The 24,968-nt window shown below is 40.7% G+C and overlaps 1 protein-coding gene across 2 annotated transcripts in view; it reads left to right on the top strand.

Moving 5' to 3' along the window:
* Positions 1-24,968, top strand: part of CERS6 (ceramide synthase 6) — a 128,094-nt gene that overhangs the window by 19,018 nt on the left and 84,108 nt on the right. For both annotated transcript variants that reach the window (XM_075093365.1, XM_075093364.1), the window contains exons 2-3: positions 19,616-19,721; positions 22,670-22,800. In XM_075093365.1, the coding sequence (XP_074949466.1) occupies positions 19,616-19,721; positions 22,670-22,800 (237 nt within the window). The remainder of the gene's footprint in view (positions 1-19,615; positions 19,722-22,669; positions 22,801-24,968) is intronic.

The raw sequence follows: 24,968 nt of genomic DNA on the forward strand, positions 1-24,968 counted from the left end.
TTTTGTATTAAACAAGATGGGGGAAAAAACCCCTTTTGAATCTCAGACTATGTTTCTCATTCTGGAGCAGTATTTAAAAAATGAAAGATAAAGGAATTATCGTTTAGGTAAATACAGATGCAATATCTGACCTGTTTTAAAGGGATTAATATAAAATGAAGCTTTGAATTTTTATAGAAGCAAAAGATCTGTATTAGACCATCATGCACGACCACTGCTCAGGAAGGATTGAGCATTAAGGTACAGACTTCAGAACTGAGTATTGTCTTTGCTTGGAGTGAATCAAAGTATGTTGGATGCTACTACCTGACGGTGTACTGGTTCCAGAATGTTTTTAGGCAATTTTCTCACAAATGTTTGTTTTCCATGCCATGCTTTGTCCAGTTCCTCTTATTCTACCTCAATAATCCCAGCACTGTCATTTCTTTACTTACCTTCTGATCCAGGAGGCATTAAGCAGAGCTTGTTAGATTGCGTTTTGCATCTTATTTGGTCCAGATTCTAAGTGTCCTCCTGGGTTCAGATCCAAGATGCCTCCCCCATCTTAATGTGTCACTGTCAAAAAAACAAATAAAAACCAACCAATAAACCAAAAAGAAACTCCCAAACATTTTCCTCAGCTGTTTATCTAACATACTGAGACAATAATTGTTTATTAATATTGTTTGTTAATAATTGTTTATGGCTTGCTGAGTTAGGGCTTGTCAAGCATGGCTTGCTGAGTTAAACTGAAAAATTATCCAAGACTAACCTATTAAGACTAACTGTCCTACACTGTGAAAGGTCAACTGTGACTGCTATAGACAAGATCCAGCTCAGAAACATGGGCCAGATGGGGTTGATGTTAGATGAGTTATGTGTAGCATAGCCTTGGCTTCAAAGGAATTTAGCCAAAGGCAGGAAGGGTAAAGGTAAAGGAATATCAAAGACAAAGGCTCCCCCTGCACGTTCCTGAATTTAGGATGCATTCTGTGTAATGTGCTGCTCAGTTATATACAGTGCTCCAAATGGCTTTTCTGGGTGGTCTGTGATAGTCCTGGGTTTGCTGGTGAGAGGAAAAGGCTTTAGTAGCATAATGGAAACGCTGCTGAGCACCTGTGCAGAGAGATGACGATTATTTCCATTAATTTGGGCTAAAATGGCTTGAGGCTGGTCGTGTAATTTGCCAGCCAGATCTGCAAGTGTCACATTCCGCGGTGGCTTTTATTTTCCATTAAAGCAAATGAATGAGACAGTCCTGCTTAAGAGCAGCACGCTCCCCCCTACTCCCAGCACTGCTTTGCCACCACTGAAGTCCCTCAGCTGCTTGTAAGCAGGGTATACCAGTCCTCCTTGAAGGGACAGCAGCTGCTGAGCAGTGTCCAAGGCTGCTGTCACCACATCCTTAGAGGAGGTGCTTGCCATTAAGAATCGGGACCAGTTCCCCACCCAGCCCCTGGGGCACACCAGCGTTCCCCCAGCCTTCAGCTGTCAGCATACGGTCCTGTGACACTCAACCATATGAAGGTTATGGTATGTGGCTTGTCAAACCAGTTAGGTTGGCCATCACTGCAGTAAATCAGAAAGTTGATTTTTTTTGCCTTCTTGCAGTAACTTATCAGGCAGCATATTGCGTGTGGTGGAAATGGAGTCGGAGAGTGATTTGTTTTAGTATTCGGCTGATACAGAATTGTGTATCTCTGAGGGGTTTTTTGTTGTTTTGTTTTTTTAAATTATGAAACTGAGTGCCTTCTGTCTGTGCAACAGGAGGAGGGAAATGAATAATAATGAGTAAGCTAAATTGGACTGGCTTGGTCCCTGCATTTTATGAAGATTTAAAAAAACACTTAATGCCTTTGTGACAGTGAATATATGAATTGCAGTATGAGAGTCCTTTTTTCCTAGAATATAATTATTTAAAACACATACAGGGTGACTAGTAGATATAAAAACTAGTATTACAGTTACTCTGGAAATCTAGTGTCAAAATGGAGATATTTATGAGGTTTCTAAAACTGTTCACTCTCGAAGCTGTAGAAAATACACTAGCAAGATGTCGCTAAAAACAGCAGATGCTATCGTGTTTTTGCTGCGAGTACAGCAAAAGCAAAGGCACAGCAATTCCTCTACTTTTGCTTCTTTCTACTGGATCTTTGTCTGCCTGTTGCCCCCGTCCCTCCCCTTTTATTTTTTAACATGCATTGTTGTTTGACTGCTAATGGACCCTGGTAGCATTGAATACATGGACTCTCTGTTTAGGATTTGTGAATTGGAATGGTTTTTACTATTTAACTTTTCCTCCTTCCATAGTAGTTGCATAGATGACCCCCCTGATATGTGCCATCAGAAATAATGTGAGACCTGCATGACAGGTCTGTCGCATTCTCATTAACTGATTTCTTCAATAACTACTGAATGCTAAAGGGGAGGGGGGCTGGGGAAGAATAGCAGTGAGGTTGACTAGCAAAAGATTTGACCTAGTTTTTTCAATCTGTGTGGCTCTGCAGACAGATTCAGTTAAAAATCTGCCTGTTAAGAAAAGCATTTATTTATTTATTTATTTTTATTCACTGCATGAACAGCTGCGTTTGTTTTGAATGTTCAGATTTGGTGGGTTAAAATTTAAAATTTTGTCATCATTGTATAGTGTCATGGAAATGTGTGTGTATGGTGAGGAAGTAAGGGAAGGCACCTACTTCTACTGGATTGCTGTGGGGGTTTCTGCTTTCTGCCCTGACCCTCTATCGTTCTCCTTTATGTGTATTTGATAGCTGTGTGACATTGCATGTTTGGTTTTTCATCCTGCCTGTGGTATTACGAAGTGTGTGAAATACAATCATTCTTCACTTCTGTGTGCAGGAGTAGTTGTGATGCTGCTGTGCACACAAAGCTAAAAAAGGCTGAAAGGCTCCCCCCCCCTTGAGTTTTTATAACATTTCTAAGCTAATCGTTTTGCCTTCTTATTTCTATTTATATCAAGTGGTCCTGGCCTTTACTTGGTTTGCTTGTTTGTTTATTTTTCTTCCCTGATTTAGGACCAGGGATTAGTACTAAATACTATAGCAGCATGGCGTTCACAACAGGCTGATGGCCAGTGCTTTAACCTTCCAGATGCTCTGGATAAGCGTTACAACAGACATCTGAAGGGGGATATTCAGTCGCTGAGTAGGTTTGTGTATATTTGGACTTTAAGAACTGGTTTTGTTCTTGAACCACTTGCATCTGCTACAGGAAAACCATACCCAACAGAAAGCCACGGCACTGACTTCTGTTTCTGAAGCTGCTCTGAGATGTAGCTGGGACTGCATCACGAGACTGCATAAACCCATCCTTGCTGATTACACCCTGGCTTCCTACTTACCCTGCCCTGAGGCTCTTCTTCATTGTGCCGTAGGCAGTAGTGCTGGACCACAGCTTCATGTAGCTTTGCAGTTTCTCACTGTTTGCTCGTGATCTCTGCTCCCTGATGGCACTGGCTGTGGCGCCAATGTTGGTTCTTGCCAGCTGGAGAGCCTCTTGAAGAGGGAGTTTCCAGTTGTCAGTCAGCAAGGAGGGGGTGATGCCTGCAGTGATGGGGAATGAACAAAGCAAAGGTGGTGCTTGTGTTGGGAGAGGTTCTGTGGGCTTCACTGGAACTCCTCAGAGGTTGTCTCTCTCTTTAGCTGGCCTGTGTGTGTCAGTCAACAATATTCACCTGCTTTAGGCCTGGAAAAAAATAGTTCCTGCATGCTGCTGTGACCTTGGTATAATAGCATTTCCCAGCCCTCCTTCTTCTATCCCTTTTTGGTTTTGCAAGGGCTTCTCTCTGAAGCTGAAAAGATATCCCTGTAGGTAGAAGCTGATCTTGCAGTGGAGTAAATTCATCACTGTTGCCTCTTCTAAAGTAAAATTTGTGATTAGGCTGTAGTTCTGGGTATTCTGAAGACTTTGGTTTTCTTTGCGTTCCTGGCTGTAGGTGTGGAGGCAGTGGTCGTGCTCTTTGGGAGCCAGGCTGTGACAGTAATATTTCTCTAGAGGACAATGACTGACATGCATGTCAAGAAAGTGACTGTCAGGCCAGGAGCTGAAAAGAGGTGCCTGCTTGCAGGAGCTGCTCCAAGTATCCTTCTGAGGCACTATATCTGCTGGCCTGACATTTCCAGTCCCACTCTAAGTGAGCTATGGTCTTGGGCTGTGATACTTCCTCGTGTATCCTGGATATAGGTGTCACGTCTAATTTGTTCTCAAGGGAAGGCAGAGTTTGATCTGTGTAAAGTTGGTGATTTATCAAGTGCTCTGAATGTTTACAAAGCCTTGCTGCAGTTCAAGCACCGTGCAGATGCTTAACTGATGTGCATGCTGAATGTTTTGGGGTGTATGCAACAGGGAAGTGCGAGGGTTTTAGCAGCACACTGGCCGAGTGCATCCCCAAGAAGAAGGTGAAGAAGGAAGAGGTGATCCCCAACAAAGCAGTGTGCTAGTGCGTACGTTCTGCTGGGTGGGTTTTGGTGGTTGGGCTAGGTTAATCTGTGCCTTCAGGAGTATCCATGTTGCTCCTTCGCTCAAACCGTACCCTCACATTGCCCGGTCACAGCTTATTTTAGAGGCAGAATGTGTTTCCTTTTGACTTTTTAGTTATGCTTCTAAATAAGAATTACTTGATGACCAATATTAGTAACCATTTTTCTTCCCATTTAAAAAATAAAACTCGTGGTGTACAATTGTGTAAAAATATCCTATAATGACGTGATTGTAACTCATTGGTTCCCAATTTTGGTTATTAGTTTCCATTTCTGTATTCAAAGAAAAGGTACTAAACCAATTCAGAGCAGGGTCAAGTTCCTCTGTAATGTGGTGGTGGTCATGGTATGTGTGGAAGAACCTGCTTTAATCCCCAGCAGCATGCCCTGTGGTGTGTTAAAAACAAATCAATAAGCAATACAATTCTAGTGATCCCAATGAGATGAGAAGGTATATAGCACCCCTAAACAGAAATACAAAGAGTAACAAATACTTGCCACTTTAAAAGTTTTAAGTAACTATTATCTTTCAGGTATTTTGTGACATGCCATGGTGGATAAGTGCTCTGCTTGGTTTTCAGCACTGGTGATTTGTCTCCTCCTTTTTTTCAAAACACTAATAGAAAAAGAGCCACCTCTTGTGTTACCATCTCAGCATCACTTATAGCATCTAACAGCAACCACTGGGGTGCAACATTACAGTACCAGTCTCCATCAAATACTGACCTGCCCAAATATATATATGTGTGTGTACATATATGTATTTTTTTTTTTTTAAACCCTCTGCTGATAGAGGTGGGCAGTTACATACTAGTACTGAGAGGGAATCACATTTCAGTTAGGGTCCTTTGTGGGATCATTTGAAGTTGGAGTGTGCAAGTTGCTGACAAAAATTTTGTAATGAACTAAAAGAAAATAGGATTGTAACAGTTACTTGTGCATTTCAATGCACAAAATAAACTTGTTTATGGATCAAAGGTGTAAATGATACACAAATATGCCAGATATGAGATTACTTCTTTTCTTTTGTTTGACACATGGCTGCAGCATTTTCAATTGCTGTCAAAACAGGTGCGCCAGCATTGCTTTCATGTGGTGAGCTCCTGCGGCTGGCTGGTAGCCACGCATGCAGCTCACCAACGCGTCGTACCGCAAGGCTCGCTTCCGTTTGCTGTTTCTGGCTGCAGCAGCCCAGGGAGTCGTTTCCAAAGTGGCATTTGTGTGATCTGCTAGCAAATCCTATTATTTGTTAATAGGATTTCTTCTTGCACTGCTTTGTCCGATCACTAATTGTTTATTGCACATTAGGAGTATAATGACATGCCTGTCAGCTGTGTTTTGAGAATTTTGTGTGCAAGACTGTTTGCCTGCGATGGTGGGTTTTGCTTTGGGAAAGCCTCAGCGTGGAAGGCAGAAAAAACAAAGGCTCTGCATTTCAAACACTGGAGCATATCCTGCACTCTGGTAGGTGCTGGTTTCCCTGGCTCCCCAGTAGGTGGTGGGGTGCATAGAGGGTCAGTCAGTTAGCTCATGTGGAGGAGTGTTTGCTCTGCGCTTGTGGATGCAGAGTTGTGGTGGCTTTCCAGGTTGCCTCACTGCCTTCTAAAAGAGTGCCCCACTGCAATCAAACAGGAAAGCATTAAGAAAATTCAGAAATAAAATTGAAAGATGAAGGTGAAAATTGTACAGGAAACCTTGGGAGCTAGTGAGAACTACTTGCTTTTTTTTCTTTGTTGAATGTTTTGAACAGTCATACAATGCAGGTAGAAACTACTTCTCAGGGGTCCATCTGAGCTGGTTTTTGAGGTTTCAGGTGTGAGCATTCATATAGGTATTTTTACAAATCTTTTGCTGAAACACTTCTTCCAGAATAACTAATTCATAATAATTCTTTTGAATGTTAAGTACCTTAATACACTTTTAAAAATCCCTCTTCTCAGAATAGAATACTTTTTAAGAAATACTACAGTCAGATTTCCAAACCAGGATCTGAATGTGGTCCTGTGATGGCTTAACTTGAGCCTCTAGATAGTTCACACTCAGGTTTGCTTATGTCTTAGTTTAGTGATGCTGTGCCAATGGAGTGAATTCAATCAGGTCACTGATCCAGCTGAAAACTCGATGCTTTTCTGGGGAGGTAGGCAGGGATAGTCTTCAGTTTCTCGAAGCCCTGATATGCTGCTTCTGTGGCTGCAGTAAAGGTGGCAGGATGGGACAAGTGTGGGTGAGGAAGCTGGAGTGGTTTGGGTGGCTGCCCCTGCTCAGGGTGCCGTGCCCAGGCAGGTGGGGACAGCTCGGGGGAGCCTGTCCTGGCTTAGTTGGATCCAGCTGGAAACTCCAGCTGTGCATTTTGAACTGTCCTTATCTTCTTAAGTAATCTCAATTCAAGAATAAAATAGGCAAAACAATTTATTGTGTAGTTTGGCTGCATGCTTCTTCCGAAACAGGTTTAAGAAATATCTGTATGTATTTGTTATCTTTATGTATTGGAAGCTAAATAGAAATGAACTGCGGAACTAGATTTTTGTACTGGTTAAAACCAGGGTTTTGTTCTGATTTTGTGCAAAGGTTGAAAGAAATAAGGCTGTAATACTTGTTGAGTAGTCAGACAATATGCTGAAGTTTGTGTATGCACGCACATATATAACATGCACATATATAAATATATATGCCATTATATCTGCTTTATATATGTATGTGTGTTTCTGTATGAGTGTAGACATATATACATGTGCTCACACACATATATGAAAAATATAGTGAATGAATACCATTGTGATCATCATGTGTGACTAATACCTGCCAGCCAGGATGAAAATTCTGGAGTTCCCTCAAAAGGTTTGATGCTTTTGTGACCTAGCTCTTAGAATGAAAGCTTAACCTCCAAGTCAAACAAACGATCCCTATTTCAAATACTTACAGAAATACAACCATCCTACTGTGAGGTATCCATGAGCTTTCATCTCGGAGCAGGAAAGTCTCTGAAAAACACGTCCTACCTCCTGATGTAGGGAGAAATAGGATTTGCACCAGAGGTACTGGTTTGTCAGAGTGAGGCACATATTTAAATCCTCTGTCATGTGCCATGACAGCCCACCCGCAGTGGAGGAGTCAAACTCCCAGGAGGACAAAGGGGAAGCTTACAAATATTTAAATACTTTGTGGTGTGTGCTCTTCTTTCAAGACCTGAAGTTTATGCCTCTTCCAGGTAGTGTGGTGACAATGTTCAGGAACAGAGCATGCCTATAAATTGTGCAGCCAGGCCCGGTCATTTGCTCACATGCAGAGGTGCACTAGTAGCAGACAGGCAGAGGTTCAGGCATTGCTGGTCTTGCAGTACCTGTGCCTGCTCAGGGACTCGTTGCAGAACCTGTGGAGGAAGGCAGCAGGGAGTGACTGCTGTCCTTGAGCCAGACAAGCACTGAAATGTTTTTGACGGCTTAAATATTTTTTTAAATGTTCCATTGAATATAAAGCATCTTCTGTCTTCCCTGCTTTCAAAAAATGCATGCTAAGCTGGCATAACTTAATGAGTTCCTGTTCTAGGTGAGCAACATAATTTCTCAACATTTCAGACACCTTTTAATATTTTACAGGAAGGCATAGATGAACTGTCCAGTTCTGTTCTGTGACTTGCTACAGTCTTTTGTAATAATATCAGATGGACTGATTGTAGTTAGAGTGATCACTAGGGATTTTTAACTACATCCGTCATTATTTTGCCTCCTGGTAGTAATCAGATCAGAGTAAGGAAAATAAATTAGAATATAAGAGGACATTGATGAGATGAGCTATCAGTTAATGATGAGGCCAAGAACTACCACAGAGGAACCTGGAGGAGTAGCATTGGCTTTCTAGTGGGCAGAGTTATGTTATTTATCAAAATGATTGCTGAGGCTTTTACTTCTTTAGACAGTTGCTCTGAGCCACTTAGCAACTTTTGGGTTGTATCCAAGTGGCAGATAACTGCAGCTTCTTCATGCATCTTGGAAGCTGCCTTGGTGGATGAAGGAGAGTTGTATTAAGAGTATGTGTACGTGCCAAGAGGCCAGTGGATGGTATGACTTGGCTACAGCTTTAATGTAGGCACAGGTATTGCTCACAATTATTTTTTTTTTTTGTTCTTTCCTCACATATTGAAAATGTGACCAAAGTAAAAGATAAAGTAATGCTGCAGGGCCTAGTGGTGGGTTAAAACACAGTCACTGTATTAGGGTGCCCTACTGCGATTTAAAAATCAAATTTTCGATCTTTCCTTTCTGTAGATGCTTTCTTCCTGCCCTTTTCTCTGTCCAGCATTTGATCCCATGTGGGCCATATGTTTTTTTATATGTAGATGTTTTACGGCTGGCTATTCTCTTCAGTTATCCCAGACTTGCTGAAATGGCGGTACGTATCAGCTCTGTGTTTTAGGAGGTGGCAGAAGGGAGTAGGAGACAAATCTGTAGGGTCAGGAGTAGCATGGAAAGGATGCATTGAGATAGACTGTTTGTTTTCACCCAGTGCAAGAAGTAAAGAACCAGAAATAAAACTGGCAGGTGACAAGTTCAAAACAGAAGGGGATGGCTGTCTTCACACAGCCTGAATTTACACTGGGGAGCTCTGCAACAGGGTGTTGAAAGTTTGCATGGGCTCAGTGAGCTACTAGTGGAGTTTGGGAGGGAGAGGCAGTTCCTTGGTGACTGCTGCGTGCAAATATGCCTTTTTTTGGTCTAGAAAGTCCCTGATCCGCAGCTTCCTGAAAGTTGGGAGAATATTTTTATCTCCACTGACCTTTAGCAGTGGGCTAGAATTTTGGAGACCTGATTTTTACTGCTGACCCTGACTTATATATTCTGATTTTACTCTCTGTAAAAAAGGTTGAGAGTGATACCTTCAGTACTGTATCATCCATACCTTCTACAGCCTTGATGATGCTGGTGGAGGGCAGCTGAGAGGGGACACTGTGTGTGAGGTGGGCAGAATGGAGTGCATCTCCTCTTCCATTCCCTTCTCCCTCTGCTTCTTCCACACTTGGAAAGTTACAGTGACTAAACTCTTTATTTTTAGACATTACAAAGAAAGAAAGCATTAGACAGTTGGATGAAAAATTATTTATTTGTGACCTTTGTCTACATTTGTGCAGTTCTTGTTGCTATTCTGGAGAAAGCCTGCTGTTCCTCCCCACTTCAGCTCTTTGGTCTCACGGAGTTTCAGGAGAAACTGAGATACTTATAGCTTTATGCATGCATATATAGAAAGAGAAATTTAAAAAAAAAGCTTCCATTTTTGGAAAACATGGCTACTTCTGTTTGTAAGCTGTTGGCCTAGGTTTGTGTACCATTTTCTTAGTAACTTATTAACTGGATAAGCAACTGGAGCACTGCTGGTAGAGGCTGCTCTGGGGTGTTCCTATATCAGTGGCTGAACACCCTCTGCTCCAGTTGGTTGTGTTATGAACTAACCTACAGCTTGAGATAGACTCTTCCCTAACCTTTCCACTTGTAAGAGAAAGGATTAAGTAGGTTTGCCAGATCAGTGAGGCAAAAGTTTGACAGTGTTTATGAACAGAGGCTGGAATCAGGGCCATGATGAGCAGGGTCCAGCCTGCAGCTTGTGATGGGACCTAGCAGGCATGCAAAGGTAGCTCAAGCCAAACATGTTACTGGTCATGGTTTTTGTGATTGGAGCAAAATCTTGGGAAGAAGGGGTATTTTTGATGTTGCACAGTGGGGAGATGTGACTTCTAGAAATGTATGTTCAGTCAAAAAAAAAAAAAAGAGCAGGGCAATATAAATGTGAGAACTCCACCTGCAAAAAAAGAAACTGTTTTACAGTAATTGAAAGGTATGGGTCAGTTATGCTGTTGAGTGATGATGGTAATTTGTTTTATTTACTTAACATGGTGCGTGTTAGCACTGCACTAATCGGTAAGCCTGCAAGCTGAAATGCAGCTACTAAATCCTTTTTTAATCTCTGCTGCCTTTCATAGACTGTTGAGTAAAGTGAAACTTTCTATTATGGGAAAGTACTCTTGGATGGAAGCCCTTGAGTCCCTCTTACTGCCCCCAAGCAGATTACTGTGACCAAGTTTTCTTCTCTAAAACGGATCTCTATAAAACCATTTTTCACTTCCATAGCATCCAAAGTATGAAAAACACTTGAGGCTGAATACTGTTTTGCTAGGACAATATGCTGAATTTGTAGGGCACTTTGCTTCCTAGCTGAAAAATTACGAAGAGCTTTTTGAAGGTGAAGCATCGCTCTTGCAAGCGGAGATGGAGCAGTTTTAGACAGCTAATATGTGTATGTGCCAGTACTCCTATTGCATCAAGTGTTACAGGTATAGACTATTCTTTAGCCTGCCTTTTATATCCATCTTTGACATATTAAAGGAAAGAAACTTTTCTGTTAAAAGGCAGAAAAATGAATGGGAGTGGTGCTGTAGTGTTACAGAGGCTGTGGTGGTACTTGAGTACAAGCATCTGATATTCCAGAGGGGGGTATCTGGCCGATGGAGCAAGCCTGATAGAGGCCATGTGTAGTGATGCATCAGCTTCTGCCACCTCTGGCTTCTAGGACTCGCCCATGCTAGATCCTAGCAAATACCTGCACTTACAAAGTATTGGATTATGCTTCCATATTTTGGATGAGCAGTTTCTTGTTCCACACCATTAGTTCCACCAGCCCCCAGGGGCACTGCAGGCTGCTGCCAGCCGCGCTCCCTGAGGCCCAAGTACTGTAATAGATGCATTTTCTACTGCTGGTTTGACGTGTACTTTGATTTTTGTAATGAGGGATGAGCAATGGCCTTTGTTAGGAAGGATTTCAGATAACTTCCCAGCTGTGTTTCAGAAGTAGCATGACATTGGTGATCGATGTGTAGGTTTTTTGTTTGGGTTTTTTTTTTTTTAGTTGGTTGGTTTTGATTTTTTTAGAGCCTTAAATCCTTTCAGTGAAACTTAAAATACTTTGTAGAAATGCTGAGGTCAAAAACATATATACTTGTTGGGAAGGTTTCTCAGGTCAAAACATTAAGAAAGAAGCTTTCAAAATCTTGGGGGGGGGGGGAACCCAAAACCAAACAACAACCACTCCAAAGTATTGATTTTCCAGCATTCTTTTCCCCCCTCTAGTGAGTCTAAATGGTGTCTAATAATTTGAGCTAAAGAAAGGCAAAAACTTGCTGATTCAATAAGCTGAATTCTCTCACAAGCTGCTTAGCTTTTATTTTTTAAACACCTGTGGATTCCATAGTATGGTGTTTAGTTTGTATAACTTGATGGGAGGTACGGGATAATGATGCTGGTGTGGAAGTAATGGCTAATGCATCTCTAACAAGAAGAGAAGGAAAAGCATTGGACCTCTCAGATGAAAGGCAGATGCATACATGTGCTCTTCTGAAGTCATTTCAACAGGGTTTGGAATAGGTCCCCTCTGAAAGGGTTAGCCCTCAGCTCTCTTGCACGCTGCCCTCTGGGGCAGCACTCGTAATGCTCAGCAGCAGAAGGCTCTTGCTGATGTACAAAGACATGTGCTGGGGTTCTTGCTTGAGCAGGAAGGTTCTTACCTTTGAAAGGTTTTGTTGTGGGAGTTGTGATCCATTTCCCAGCACAGCCAACAAATTTTAGTGAGGTTAACTTTCCTTTATAGCTATTGGATGAGGTTAACTGGGTTAAGACACCTGCCTGTACTTCGGACACTGTATCCTGGTGGGCCTTCTGTAGCAGAAAGTGTTGGGTAACATAAAGCCAAAATCAGTGCTGGGATAGGTATACTGAAGTGACTACCCTGCTTACCTACTGAATTTGTCCTAGGACTGTTAAGATTTTTCTGTTTTGGATTTTATTATTATTATTACTAATGCAAGTAACTTCTGAATTAAGTAGGTCAGCTATACCAAAATAACAAAACAAATTCAGCAATTGTTTTTGTGTGTCATGGCAGTAAATCTGTTGAGCATCTGCTCAGAAACAAGCGTCTCCTGCTTTCACTGATCCTTGTAGTTAGAGCAAATATAGAATTTTTTTCTGTTTAAAACCAGCAAGCAATGTCCAACAAGTTAGACAATTGTAATTATAAATCCCTGGAACAGTCTGTTTAGAGAGCATAAAGTAGGTGAGCTGCGAAAATTTTCTGCATCAATCTTTCAAAAAGGGAGACAGACTCTTCAAAACAGATCTGGGCACCTCTTTAGCACAGAGAGGAATTTTTGCTGGTTATAACTGCTGTCCCTGGTATTTGTAAATACACTGGTATGTTTATCAAATCTCTGTTTCATACTTAATTTGCAGGAATAGCTTGCATGTTTGGGTTTTTTGTTATGGAGCTCACAGTTGGCTGGTGTTAGCAACCTGAGCAGTCTTTTATGGAAGCACCACTTGAACTATGCCTGTGTCCAGGTGAGAGTTTTTTACCAGGTTCACAGAGGTGCTGTATGTGTAATCAGAGTATACCACTTAGCTCAAACTAGGGTTTGTTATACTTGGAGATGACTCAGAGATGCTCTGCATGCTTCATGTTTACTGTAGTTTTCTCAAATTTCTCCATGTAGATGCGTCCTCAGCACAGAGAAGGGAGATTCAAACCCTCATTGTCCATCAGCAAGCAGTTAACTCAAATGTGTTTGTGGATGTGAAAAGCTAAAGCAGAAATGCAGATTCTCAGTGTTCATGGGGACTTTGTAGCCAGGGTTCTGCCTGATGGCTTCATGAAATTTTTAATCCATTAGCACAGATCATGTAGGAACAGTTTCCAGTGTGATTTAGTGCAGATGCTTTATGCCAGGCTGAGATACCTTCCCAGGGGATGGATGGCCTCCTTAAATTTTGGGCTGCATTAAGAGTCCATTAGTCCTGTCTGTTGGTCTGTAATATGACCTACTTTTGACAAAGATGAAGGACAAAAGGGAATGGTACAAGCTGTGATCAACAAACATTTTCTTAAAAAGCGTGAAATGTGTACTAGCTTAGCTTTTCTTCCTTGCACTGATGAAAATTTGCGAGTGGGATATTGAAGTTAGCCACAAAATAAAGTTAAGTGAGGAAAGAAGCTTTCTGTGCTTGAAACACATCAAGGGAAAAAGGTTTTCTAATTTGCAAGAAGAAGATTTTACAGAACCTGTTAGCCATTAAAATGTGTTACATCTAGGTAGAAAAAGTCATCGCTTTAACAAGACTCAGGAGGAACAGGAAGGTTGATGCAAAACTAAGAAATTACAGTAATAGGTCAGAAACGGAAACAAATTCAGTCTTTGCTTGCAATTGGAAGTAGAGGTTTTGAAAGTCAAGGAACAGAGAGGTCACTTATCTCAGTGCACATAGTTTGAAAGTTTTAAATTAAAAATTTAACAGATTTCAGAAACCTTCTTGGCATGTCACAACATTTAAAACATATTGCATGTGAATGGCAGGACACCTTATTAAATCTGAAATGGAAAGTCCATAAACTAAAAAAAATAAATCTAAGCTCATTTTGCTGGCAGTTATTCCTGTGTTTGGGCCCTAGTAAGACAAGCTGCAAGGCAACTCCGTTCCTCATGATGGTGACTTATTTCAGGTAATGGTAATTATTTAGGTATGCCAGTTTTAAATAGAGGAGTGTAAAACACCCTTCTACATCAAAGAACCTAGTCTTGATTTAGGTTCTTTTGAATGGATAATCTTGTCCTTATCCTTTTGTAAAGATAATTGGACATGAGTTCAATAGCTTTTATTGCAGATTATATTAGGACAGTATAGCAAAATGAAGGATCAGATTATCCTCCTGTGAAAAAACCCTACAGCAGGCTGTTGTTGTTCATTCAGTCTATTGCTTCCGCATTCCTGGGCCCCTTTCTTGTCAGCTTGGGTTTGAGTTTGGGAGAGAGTTGTGGTGATGTTTGGGAGTTTTGTGGGGGTTGGTTTTCTTTCTTTCTTTTGCTTATTTACCCCAGTAAAAATGGAGAAAGGTTTATGGTTTTCAGTTTCTGGATTCTTGCTGTCTTGTTCTAGAGAGAATTCTGGAGAAATGAAGTGAGTTTCTAAATAGAGCTGAAACGCTTGACAAGCATTGCAAATCAGTACAATTTTATCACTTCAAAGGGCATGGGAAGGAATCCAGACCCCCTTTGAACTGGTTAATGTTTATCACTTGCCAGCTAACACTGTCAATTTTTTAAAGACTAATATTAAAATGAAAGTTTAGGGCGATCCATTTAATATTTTCTTTATATCTCCCCATACATTTTTTAAAAAAGCATATTTAATTACATGAATCAAATATTCATTAGCCCTGTTAGCTTTTTTTAGCCCTGTTAGCTTTTTTTTTTTTTGGGGGGGGGGGGGGGGGGGGGCCTGTTTGGACAGGCTTAATCCTTGCAGACCTTTTAGGCTGTTTAAAAAACCTGTAATCCCTGTTAGCTGTTGTGGGCTCTGTGGTGATTTGAGCATCTTCAAAGCTGCTGAGAAACTGTTAACCATGGATTTGCTAAAGGGCGGCCACTGTGGTCAGCTCAGAAATGGCAAATGACCTGCTGGTATGGAAACACTAAATTCACGTGCTGTAGGAGGGCCCTACAGGCATATTTCCAGTGCCCCCGGTGACTTAAAGAGTTGCTATATATTAGTTTCTGACAGGATTTAGGGCTGTTTGATATGTAGCAAAATCCAGAGAATCACACACAAAAAATTTATCCTTTCACTTTTTTCTTCCTCCTCCTCCATGTGATACTTCAAAAAAATATATTTATTAAATGCAGACTTTGCTAGTGCTAATGAACATCAGCCATCAGGGATTATGAGGGTCAACACTGACATTTCTAGTTAATGCTGGGATTAAAATTATGTAATTTGTCATGATGAAAAGCAGTAAACTGAAAGGGTTACATGTTGATTAATTAGTGAGGCTCAACTAGCCAGTAAAGGAGAACAGAAAGAGCTCTGAGTCAGCAGAGGCATTTTACTTACTCTCTTATTAGAGGTTAGTTTATCAGTGATCCTGCAATTACATTTCCAGATGATGTGCCCAGGATGGTTTGTGCTCATTGTGAATTGGACCTGTTCGTATGTCTAAAGAGAAACTTTTACAGGGTGTGGAGTGCCCAGAAAGTGGAACCAGCATATTTTTAAGATGTAATTTTATGAACGTCATGAATTAGATGTCTAGTGTGGAGCAGTGGGGATGGCTTCTGAGGAGTCTGTGGGTTTGGGTTTTGTTTTCCCTGGGGTTGATGGCCAGGTGGAATCCTTGTCTCCCTCTATGCAGCGCTGTGGTCATTGCAAAGAGCAAGTGGTGCCCAACTGACTTTTACCTTCCTCCACCAGGGCAAAGTTAATTTTTAGTTGTTTGTTTTGTTTTTACTTCTCCTTTTTCTACTTATTCATCTGTTGTAATTGCATCTGACTTTGTCTAGTTGGCATTTGTTAAAGGGCAGGTGGGAAACCCAAAATGGTACTTGTTCTTGATCAAATTTACATACTTCTGGTGAAATGGTGCTTCTTTTTATGCTCTAGGGGAGGTGGGGGATCATTTTGCAAAAAGTGTTTTGACTCTTTGGTAGAGAAAAACTGAACTCTGAGTTTGAGATGAAGTATGAGGCCCTCCTGTCGCTGTTGTAAATAATCAATTTGAGAAAAACGGACAGGATCCAAAATGCAAACCAGCGCCTGCCTTCAAGGGGTACGGGACACTCAGAAGTGCTTGTTGTCTTCAGGCAGATGGTACGGTGTTTATGGGCCTGCAAAGGGTGAGTGCTTTCCACTCACATGCTCTGCAGTACCCATGTTATTTGAACTGTCTTGCTGTGGGCTTTTGGTTTGGTTTTGGTTTTAACTGTGGCTTTAGATAGTGAATGAGGAAGCTGCCTATAAAAAGGTTCTTGAATTCTGAATTTAATTCCCATGTTTATGTTGGTCTTTCATTTCTAGATCCAGAATAGATGGGGCTGCATTCAGCAAAAAGTGCTTGTCTTTTAATTTCTCTGTAACAGAATGCCAGCTTTCAATTCAGCTGTACTGGAATCCATTGAAAATGAGATACTAGTGTGACATTTGTTCAGACTTACATGCTTTAAAGGGAAAAGCTGCCAATATACTCAGTTCTGCTCTCCTTACTCTTTCACAATAGTTCTTCCCTCTTAATTGCAGTACCTTATGCAATAAATAGTCCCATGGGTTTCAGTAAGACTGCTTGGGGAACTAAATCCCACAGCATTAGCAGAAAAGGAAAAAATGAGTAGTGCTTTTAAGTGTAGCATTTGGCAAAATGCTCATAGTTTGTACATGAATCAAACATTAATTCTGTTTTGTTTACTTATGAATCTATTTAAATTGTTATGGAAAACTATCAGTGAGAATTATGTTAATGATGCATTTTATGGCGTCTCGTGTGACATTTGGGATCCTATTGGTTAAGTTCTAGTTTAAAATTCTATTTCAACCTTAAAAAAACAATGTCTGTACTGCAGAGTATAGCTTGAATATGTTTAGGTTTTGTATCAAAAGTTAAAAATATCTTTTCATTTTTACCATTTGCACCAAAGGCAATCACATGGATGTGGCTCGTGCACACTTGAACCGGTTGTCAGACCTGCTCAGTATTGGAGGCATATAAAATGTTTCTGTTAAAATGGCTTTATTTCCCTTAAGTGACCTACTAGTTATTAACAATCCCTTGAGGGGATTTTTTTTTTAAAGCCTTTTTCAAAAGCAGAGAAAGACCACAAGAGCATATCAGGAAAGAGACCTTTGTGGGTTTTTTTTTTTTAAACTTTCCCTATCCCGTTCTCCCAGACATAGCTGGCCAAGATCATCCTCTGTCTTGCAGCTGTGTACTCTGCACACATCCTTGCTGTGCTTTGCTGTCCTTGTGGACAAGCTCTGGTTCGGGTCACATGCCCATTCCTTCAGTGTGTGAGAAAAACATGAGCAGCAAAGGAAGAAAAATCTGTATTCCTGTTTAGAAAATACCAGTTTGAAGCAGAAAATGTGTTTTGTTTTAGGCAATGGGTATAACATCAATATTACGATTCTCTTTTTAAAATCTAGGCAAACACTGTATCTCTGCTTTGTTCTGGATTTATCTAGGCTGTTTATTAGCAAGACATGTCATTTTAAGAATGGCATTTAAGCAAACCCAGCTGGTTTGCTTAGATTTAAATGAAGATCAGCTCAGCATGAAGCTTGTTGGAATTGTTCCTTGTGGAATTTTTCTAGCTGCGACTTCTTAACCTGCTTTTGTCTTTACCAAATCAATTTTTTTTCCATTTAAATTAGTATGTTTAGGGAACTGCCTTTCTATTGGAGATGTATCATGGCTATCTCATTTCTTCACTCAGCAGAAGGAAAAAAGCAAAACAGAAGTTGAAAGATGTATTGGGGTGGGTGGGGGGCCGGAACCAACCAACCCAACCAATAAACCCCCAAAAAACCCTGAACAAAACAACCAAAAAGCCGCACCCCCCAAACAAACAACCAACAATAGGTTGACAAATTTGGAACGCAAATCAAGTCTTACTTGAGAGGAGACTGACTTCGCAAGTTTGTGTTGAACTGGAGACTATAATTCTCGCTTCTTTTGTCACCTTAACTTTTAAGTAATACACAAGTTTCCAGTGTACCTAGATTACAGTGTATTTACATGTAACATGTACAGAGCTTATATGCTTCTGTTTCATGAGCAGAAAACTGGACTTTCTGCGTCAGCTCAGCAGTGAAACTGGTATCATCAAAGCTCTTAACCATAAAACAAGGAATTTACACCTGATGCAGTGCCATTGATTTGGTTGAGGCTAAGGAGCTAGCAGTATGGTTGCAATCTGCAGCCAATCCAGATTGTGACCAAGCTTTTACAGAGTGTACTAAAGTTTGTTTGTTTATTTATTTTCTCTTATAACATATACAAGGTTCAAAGAGTGAGTTCACTGATACACTGCATGCGTCTTTGGATATATGGCTTCCCACCCCCCTCGCAAGTGGTCACCAAAATTATCTCAGGCTACAGGATTGGCTTTCATGTGGGAATAGTATCAATGTATCAAGAACCTTTCCTTGGAAAGCCGAGGAAAACAAGGTGATATGGCATAACCCATCTTTCTTTACCAATGCAATTTCTTTAACCACTGTAGCATTGCTTAGGACTTAATTCTCTTTAATCAGCTGTGCTGTCTTAAACATAGCAGAAACAGTTGCAGCTCAAACCAGTGCTTAAAATGGGACTTGCACGTGGCTAAGAATACCATCATTTTTAAAAGCTTGTGGTCATTCAGCTGGATGAACGTGGAACTACTAAACTACTGAGTGTGTAGTTTTGGTCCCTGCTGGCAAATGAAGTCTAAGAAATTGAAGTGTTTTAAGTGAAATCAAGAAGTTACATAGTTCAAAGAGGATGGAAGTTCATACTGTTCACATAAGAACATGATTCCTATACAGTCTTTGTGCCTCTCATGGGGATTCCAGAGTTGGACTCATAGTTACAAATAATTTAGTTTTTAATGAGTCGAGTGGGTCGTCTTTGAGTGTATTTAATGCAAGTTATGTAATTCGTATCTAAAATGTGTCAGAGATACCCAGTTTATAAACTGGATGAATTTATGGATTGGTGTTTGGATCTGTGACAGCTTTGTATTGTAGCAGAACAGTCTGGAGGAAGAGCAAAGCCTTTGAGGCATGGCTCAACGCTGTTTAAACTTTATGGTTTAAAAAATTGTATTGTCTGGGCAGCTTCAGTGCTTGCTGCGTATAAGGACTTTACTTGAATTTCCACTGTGCAAAACAAGTCCTGAGGCAATAGCTACTCTGGAAAATGATTAATTAAAAAGGTTCTATTTGGAGGAGAATATTATGTGCTCCTGATCTTCGCAAGATGCTCTTTTCATCAGTTGGTGCTTCTCTAGGAGGCATTCCTCTCATGCTTTTGTTCTATCCTTTTTTTCACAACATGAAAGAAAATCCTCCGTTTCATGTGCTCCACAGAGTTCCTTTCATCCTTCAAAGTGGTGTTACTTATTTTGCAATGTAATCACCTGTATGAGCTTGCTTTTGAGCTGTAAGGCTAAGTATTGTTTTTGTTGGCAGGGTTATAATGTTTGCATATTTACCACATGTCATTGATAACAGTAATGAAGTAAATAACTGAAGAATTTCACTTGTTTTCTTTTTTCACTCTTCTGTTTCTCACAGGTTCATTGCTAAACCATGTGCCTTAGGCCTTAAAGTCCAAGCCAATGGACCACAGAAAGCTCAACCCAATGCTATCCTGGAAAAAGTTTTCACAGCTATTACAAAGGTATTTAACTGTCCTGGTTTCAGCTGGGATAGAGTTAATTTTCCTCCTAGTAGCTGGTATAGTGCCATGTTTTGGATTTAGAATAATGTTGACAACATGCTGATATTTTAGTTGTTGCTGAGCAGTGCTTCTCATGCTGCCCTGCCACTGAGGAGGCTGGAGGAGCAAGGGAAGCTGGGAGGGGACACAACCAAGGCAGCTGACCCAAATGGTCCAAACAGATGTTCTGTACCATACGATGTCATTCTGCACAAAAAAGGGGTGTGTCTGTGTGTTGGCTGAGGGTGCAGAGGCTGCATGGGAACTGGCTGGGCATCAGTCAGCGAGTGGTGAGCGATTGCCTTGTGCATCACTTATTTTGCATATGCTTTCATCGTTACCATTATTTTCCATTCTTCCTCTGTCCTCTTAAATTGTCCCCTTAAACTCAACCCATGAGTTTTACCTTTTTTCCAATTCCCTCCCCCATACCACTGGGGGGAGTGAGCAAATGACTGTGTGGTATTTAACTGCCTGCTGGGTTAAGCCATGATATTAACTAAAATATTTACCTTATAAAGTGGGACATGGCCCTATCAGCTATGTCTGAACAAAACAAATCTAACTGCTAAATGCAGTGCTGCATTTTTACATCTGAATCAGAACATGCCAATGTGAAGGTTGTCATTGGCATGCCAGCTTGAGCAGTTGTGCATTCCTTCGTGATGTCTCTTGTAAGCTTTTAATCAAAGCTGTTACAGAAACACTTAGTAGGTGCCATATGGCCACCTACTTTTTCTTGCTTATTATCTTTTAGAAATTTCCACCTTTTTTTTTTTTTTTTCTTAAAAAAGAGCAAATTGTGAGCCAGTAAGATTGGCCTTGCTGTGTTTTCCATGAAACTTCAAAGCTACTCCTTCTAGGGGAACTGCCTGAGCACAGGGTGCTGGCGGCTTGCTGGTGTCCCAGGTGTTTATATTGTGATGAATGTCCTTTGAAACTGGGTGAGGAGAGAAGCTAGAAAAGTGGGGGAAACTGACTGAATAATGGCTTACAGTTTGCAGGGTTTTTTTTGCACAAGTTTTTTCCTGCCACTTATGCTTCTGTCTCTGCAGCTTTCACTGTATGACATCTCAGCTAAACCTCTGTGTCATTCTGTCTGTGCTTTTGAGCTTTCCTGTAACAGTGAGCAGTGATCAGGTGTCCTTTAGCATCTCCTAAAGACCTCAGTGGTCAGCTGATTTGTAGTGGAAGGGCCTGTGGAGGCCTGAAGGACAAAGCCACTGTGCTGCAGGAACTTCCTAGTCCCACCTTGGCTCCAGGCTGTGTCTGGGCACGCCACAGCAAAGGCATCAGCCTAAACCTCAGAGGTTATTAGAGTCATACAGGGCAAAATTGGATTCAATGTCAGGGACACACCATTTGCTGTGGTTTTTGTCCTGTTTTCAGAGAGAGAATTGCACATACCTTGTTTCTAAAAGCTGCAGCACGTGTTCTCACCCAGACTCAGCTGCAGGAAGATTGGGATTTTTTTTAAAAGTTATTTTTCCCTGCAGAATCTGCTAGTCCAACACAGACCTGAGTGTGTGAAATGATCTAATTAATGCCAGTGAGTTATGGTAGGAGCTGGCACGCACATCTCCCAGGACCCAGTGCACAGAGATGAGTGGGAAGAGTTCCAAAGGAAAGTATCTACTTTCCTGCAAGGGTTTGCTAGGGCTGTCTGGTAGCTGCTCTCAAAGAAACTGTCTGATTTAGCTAGCTGCCTTTTTTGAGTCATGTGCAGCAGTTCTTTCTAGTCAAGCTCCCAAGAGCGGCATCAATCATTTGATTTTTCTAAAGTTACAGAGAATGGCTTTTCTTAACCTTCCACTTTAAAACTAGTGGCTACTTTGGTTGACCAAAAGATTATCTTTATTTTATTTTTGAGATGGATGGCAAATACTTCACCCTTCTCTTGTCTCATCCTTTCCCTTTGCTTTCTTTTTCTGGAGGCTGATAGATGAAACTTCAAGTCTGACAAAAGTTTTGCTGTTTTACCTCTTGCAACATTTTGAAAAGTCTTTATTATGGCAGCTATTGTATCTTATTCAGTGTATGTAACTGCCTTGGGGAAATAAAGCTAAATCTCCAGAAAACAGATTGTCCAAAAGCTTTTTCTGTTTCTTTAAAAAAGTGATCAAGAGAAATACATAAATAGTCCTCGTGCAGTACTGTACATGTAGGATTGCTGCATGATTGGAAATATGGCCTGTACCACTCTTGTATCCGTATGGTAGTCAAATTAAGGACAGACTCGTTTTCTTTAGCCTTATCTTTGCACTAGTTTGCAGCTGCTCTGATGGAATGAGAGTTCCACATTTGCTGCTTTGGAGAATAGTTGTTTGCAGCTAATTTTACAGAAGAAAAATTCTCTCTCCTTGTTGTCAAGATGATTTTCCTTTTGAAGTTGTCATTTTGCTTAATGACCTCACTTTTTAACATTCACATGCACAAACATGGGATATATCTTCTTTTCTGTGTCAGTCAAACAATCTTCACTACTGCAACAGTCAATAGGACAAAGATCCTGATGCAGGAAGATGGAACAGGCACAGCATGTGGCAGGCCAGGAGGTGTTTGTAAGCCCCGCTGCTTGAGAAACGCATGGCATTTTATCCCTACTTATCATCACTTTCCAAGTTTCAAGCAAGTTTTCATCCCATTGTCCCATTTAAGTTTCTTATTACTAATAACCTGCATGCAATATTACAGCATATGTCCTTCTAGATTAGTAATAATCACTGTATACATATTTTGACATGGATCTGCCAGTAGAGATTTCTGTGAAAGAAATTTTATTTCTATGTACCCATGTGTCTGGCAGGAAGCCTCCAAGACATTGAGAAGTGATTGCAGTGCTTCTGAATTTAAAGTGGGGTTACTGCAGTTGGGCAAAGAAATACTTTTTATCGTTCTCTGTTCTGTAGCATCCAGATGAGAAGAGGCTGGAGGGCCTCTCCAAACAGCTGGACTGGGATGTACGCAGCATTCAACGTTGGTTTCGACAAAGACGTAACCAGGAGAAGCCCAGCACTCTGACGAAGTTCTGTGAGAGCATGTAAGGATGCACATTCTCTTTTTGAGTCTTGTTGGGCCTGTGCCCTCATCAGCTTTCCCCTTTGTTCTTCGCAGGTATTTTTGTAGACGGGTAGAAAATGATACCAATTGGTAGAATGTGACGAATGAGAAAACCAATTTTCTTTCACCTGAAGGAGTCAGACTGTATTTTTTGTGTACTTTCAATGGTGAAAAACTTTCAGAAATCAAGTGGTTGTGATTCTGTACTGTCAGGGTGCCAGCCTCATCCTCTGAGACAAATCACCTGGTGTTGGGCTGGGAAGCTGTCTTTACAGCACAACCTTTAGCTATACAACCTGACAAATCTGACATGAAGGAGTAAAGATAAAAGCCAATTGGGTTGTTAAACCCCTTGTTTTTTTCTCATTCCAGGCTTGTCCCCTTTTTGAGCCCACTTCCTTGGGTGCACTGAACTCTGAGAAGCTAAAGACTCCTGTACTTTCTTTAGGAAGTTATTTTTCACCTGCCAGGTTTTACTTCTAAGGAAACTTTCCCAGCACCCAACTGCTTTTCAAACTGGTTATCTACATAAAGTTTGTTTTTTCTAGTTAGACTCCATTGTTTTTAGTATCTGAGTTACATTTCCATGCCAGCTGAATTTATCATATTAATACTTAATCTGCACTGAAAGAGAATGGAAAATTAAATCTCCTTAAAATATTCACATGGTTTTTTTTTAAAGGAGAACTGACAGACATTGAATTTGTAACAAAACACAAAAAACAACACTAGTTTATTTGAAAGACTCATTAATTCCAAGACTCAGCCCTCTAGTGCTGCTGGATGTTGTTCCTTTGATGTGGAAGGTCATGCATTTAAGGCAAATTTTACATGCTCCAAATCAAGAGTCTTGGCAACTATTGCTGAGGCCATAAACAGGTATTGGCTTTATTACACCCGGTTGGTCAAGTAGTTATGTTATTGCTGGCTTAAAACTCTAGTTACTCTTTTTGTTAGCTGGGAAAGAAGCATTAGGTAGAAATATCAGCAGAAAGAGGAAGCCTACTGAAGTTAGAAAGCAAATCATAGTTAATCTTATTTTCTAATTTTGGGTTTTTTTTTCTACTTAACAATTCTTAAATTATTTATTTAAGAAATTGCAAGCAAAGAAATTACAAAAACACTGAAGACCAGCCAGAGAGAGGGGTGTGGCTGTGTGTATATATATTTAAAAAAAAAATATTGTGGAATATACTGTTGTATCGTTCATGCAGATTTCCTAAATATATTTCATAATTTTTCCTTTTATAGGTTTCCTAAGTATTCCTAAGTATTGTCCTTTAATAAACAGAGGAACTTAACTGTCAGAATGTTTAAATCCTTTCTTTGGTACAGTTAAAACCTGCCCTACTTAATACTTAATATAGCCCATAAACCTAGTCATCCTGTTGCCAGCAGCTGGTGGTCTTAGAGTTACTGATTTTCAAGATCAGTGAAGAACAACTTTTTTTCTACAAGGGTTGAGGCTGTTGATATATATGTATGTCTGCTTAACTTGTATGAAAGGCTGTGGGATCTTGGAAAAAAATGAAAACTATTGCTGTTAGAGCTAGCATATTTGGGCGGTATATTTGGCTGCTTCAGTAACTCAGGTCAAAGACTTCACTCTGTTGCATTAGTGCCAGCACATCTGGGCTGACCTAGAGGCAGAAAAAACGTAAACATACCATGAAATACAGGCACAGATGGGAAAGTTATGGGTGCTGAACTTGCTCCTTTGTGGCATACATTATGGAGAAAGCATGCAGATGAGAGCTATGAATGCAAACTGGAAGGTAAGGTCACGCTCTAATGAACATCATTAACTTAGGCTGACAGGATTAAGACCCAGCTTCATTCAGAGGGAGCCATTGAGCATTACTGCAATATGTGTATTTAATAGTAATGATAATACTTGTCCAAAAAGAAGCAAGGTGGTGTCACGGTTTAACCCATCTGGCCACTAAGCACCACACAGCCACTTGCTCGCTCCCCCCATGGTGGGGTGGGGGAGAGAATCAGAAGGGTAGGAGTGAGGAAAAACTCGTGGGTTGAGATAAAGACAGTTTAATAGGTAAAGCAAAAGCCACGCACACAAGCAAAGCAAAACAAGGAATTCATTCACTGCTTCCCATGGGCAGGCAGGAGTTCAGCCGTCTCCAGGAAAGC

Source organism: Phalacrocorax aristotelis, chromosome 5 (genome assembly GCF_949628215.1).
Source record: "Phalacrocorax aristotelis chromosome 5, bGulAri2.1, whole genome shotgun sequence".
Taxonomy (NCBI): domain Eukaryota; kingdom Metazoa; phylum Chordata; class Aves; order Suliformes; family Phalacrocoracidae; genus Phalacrocorax; species Phalacrocorax aristotelis.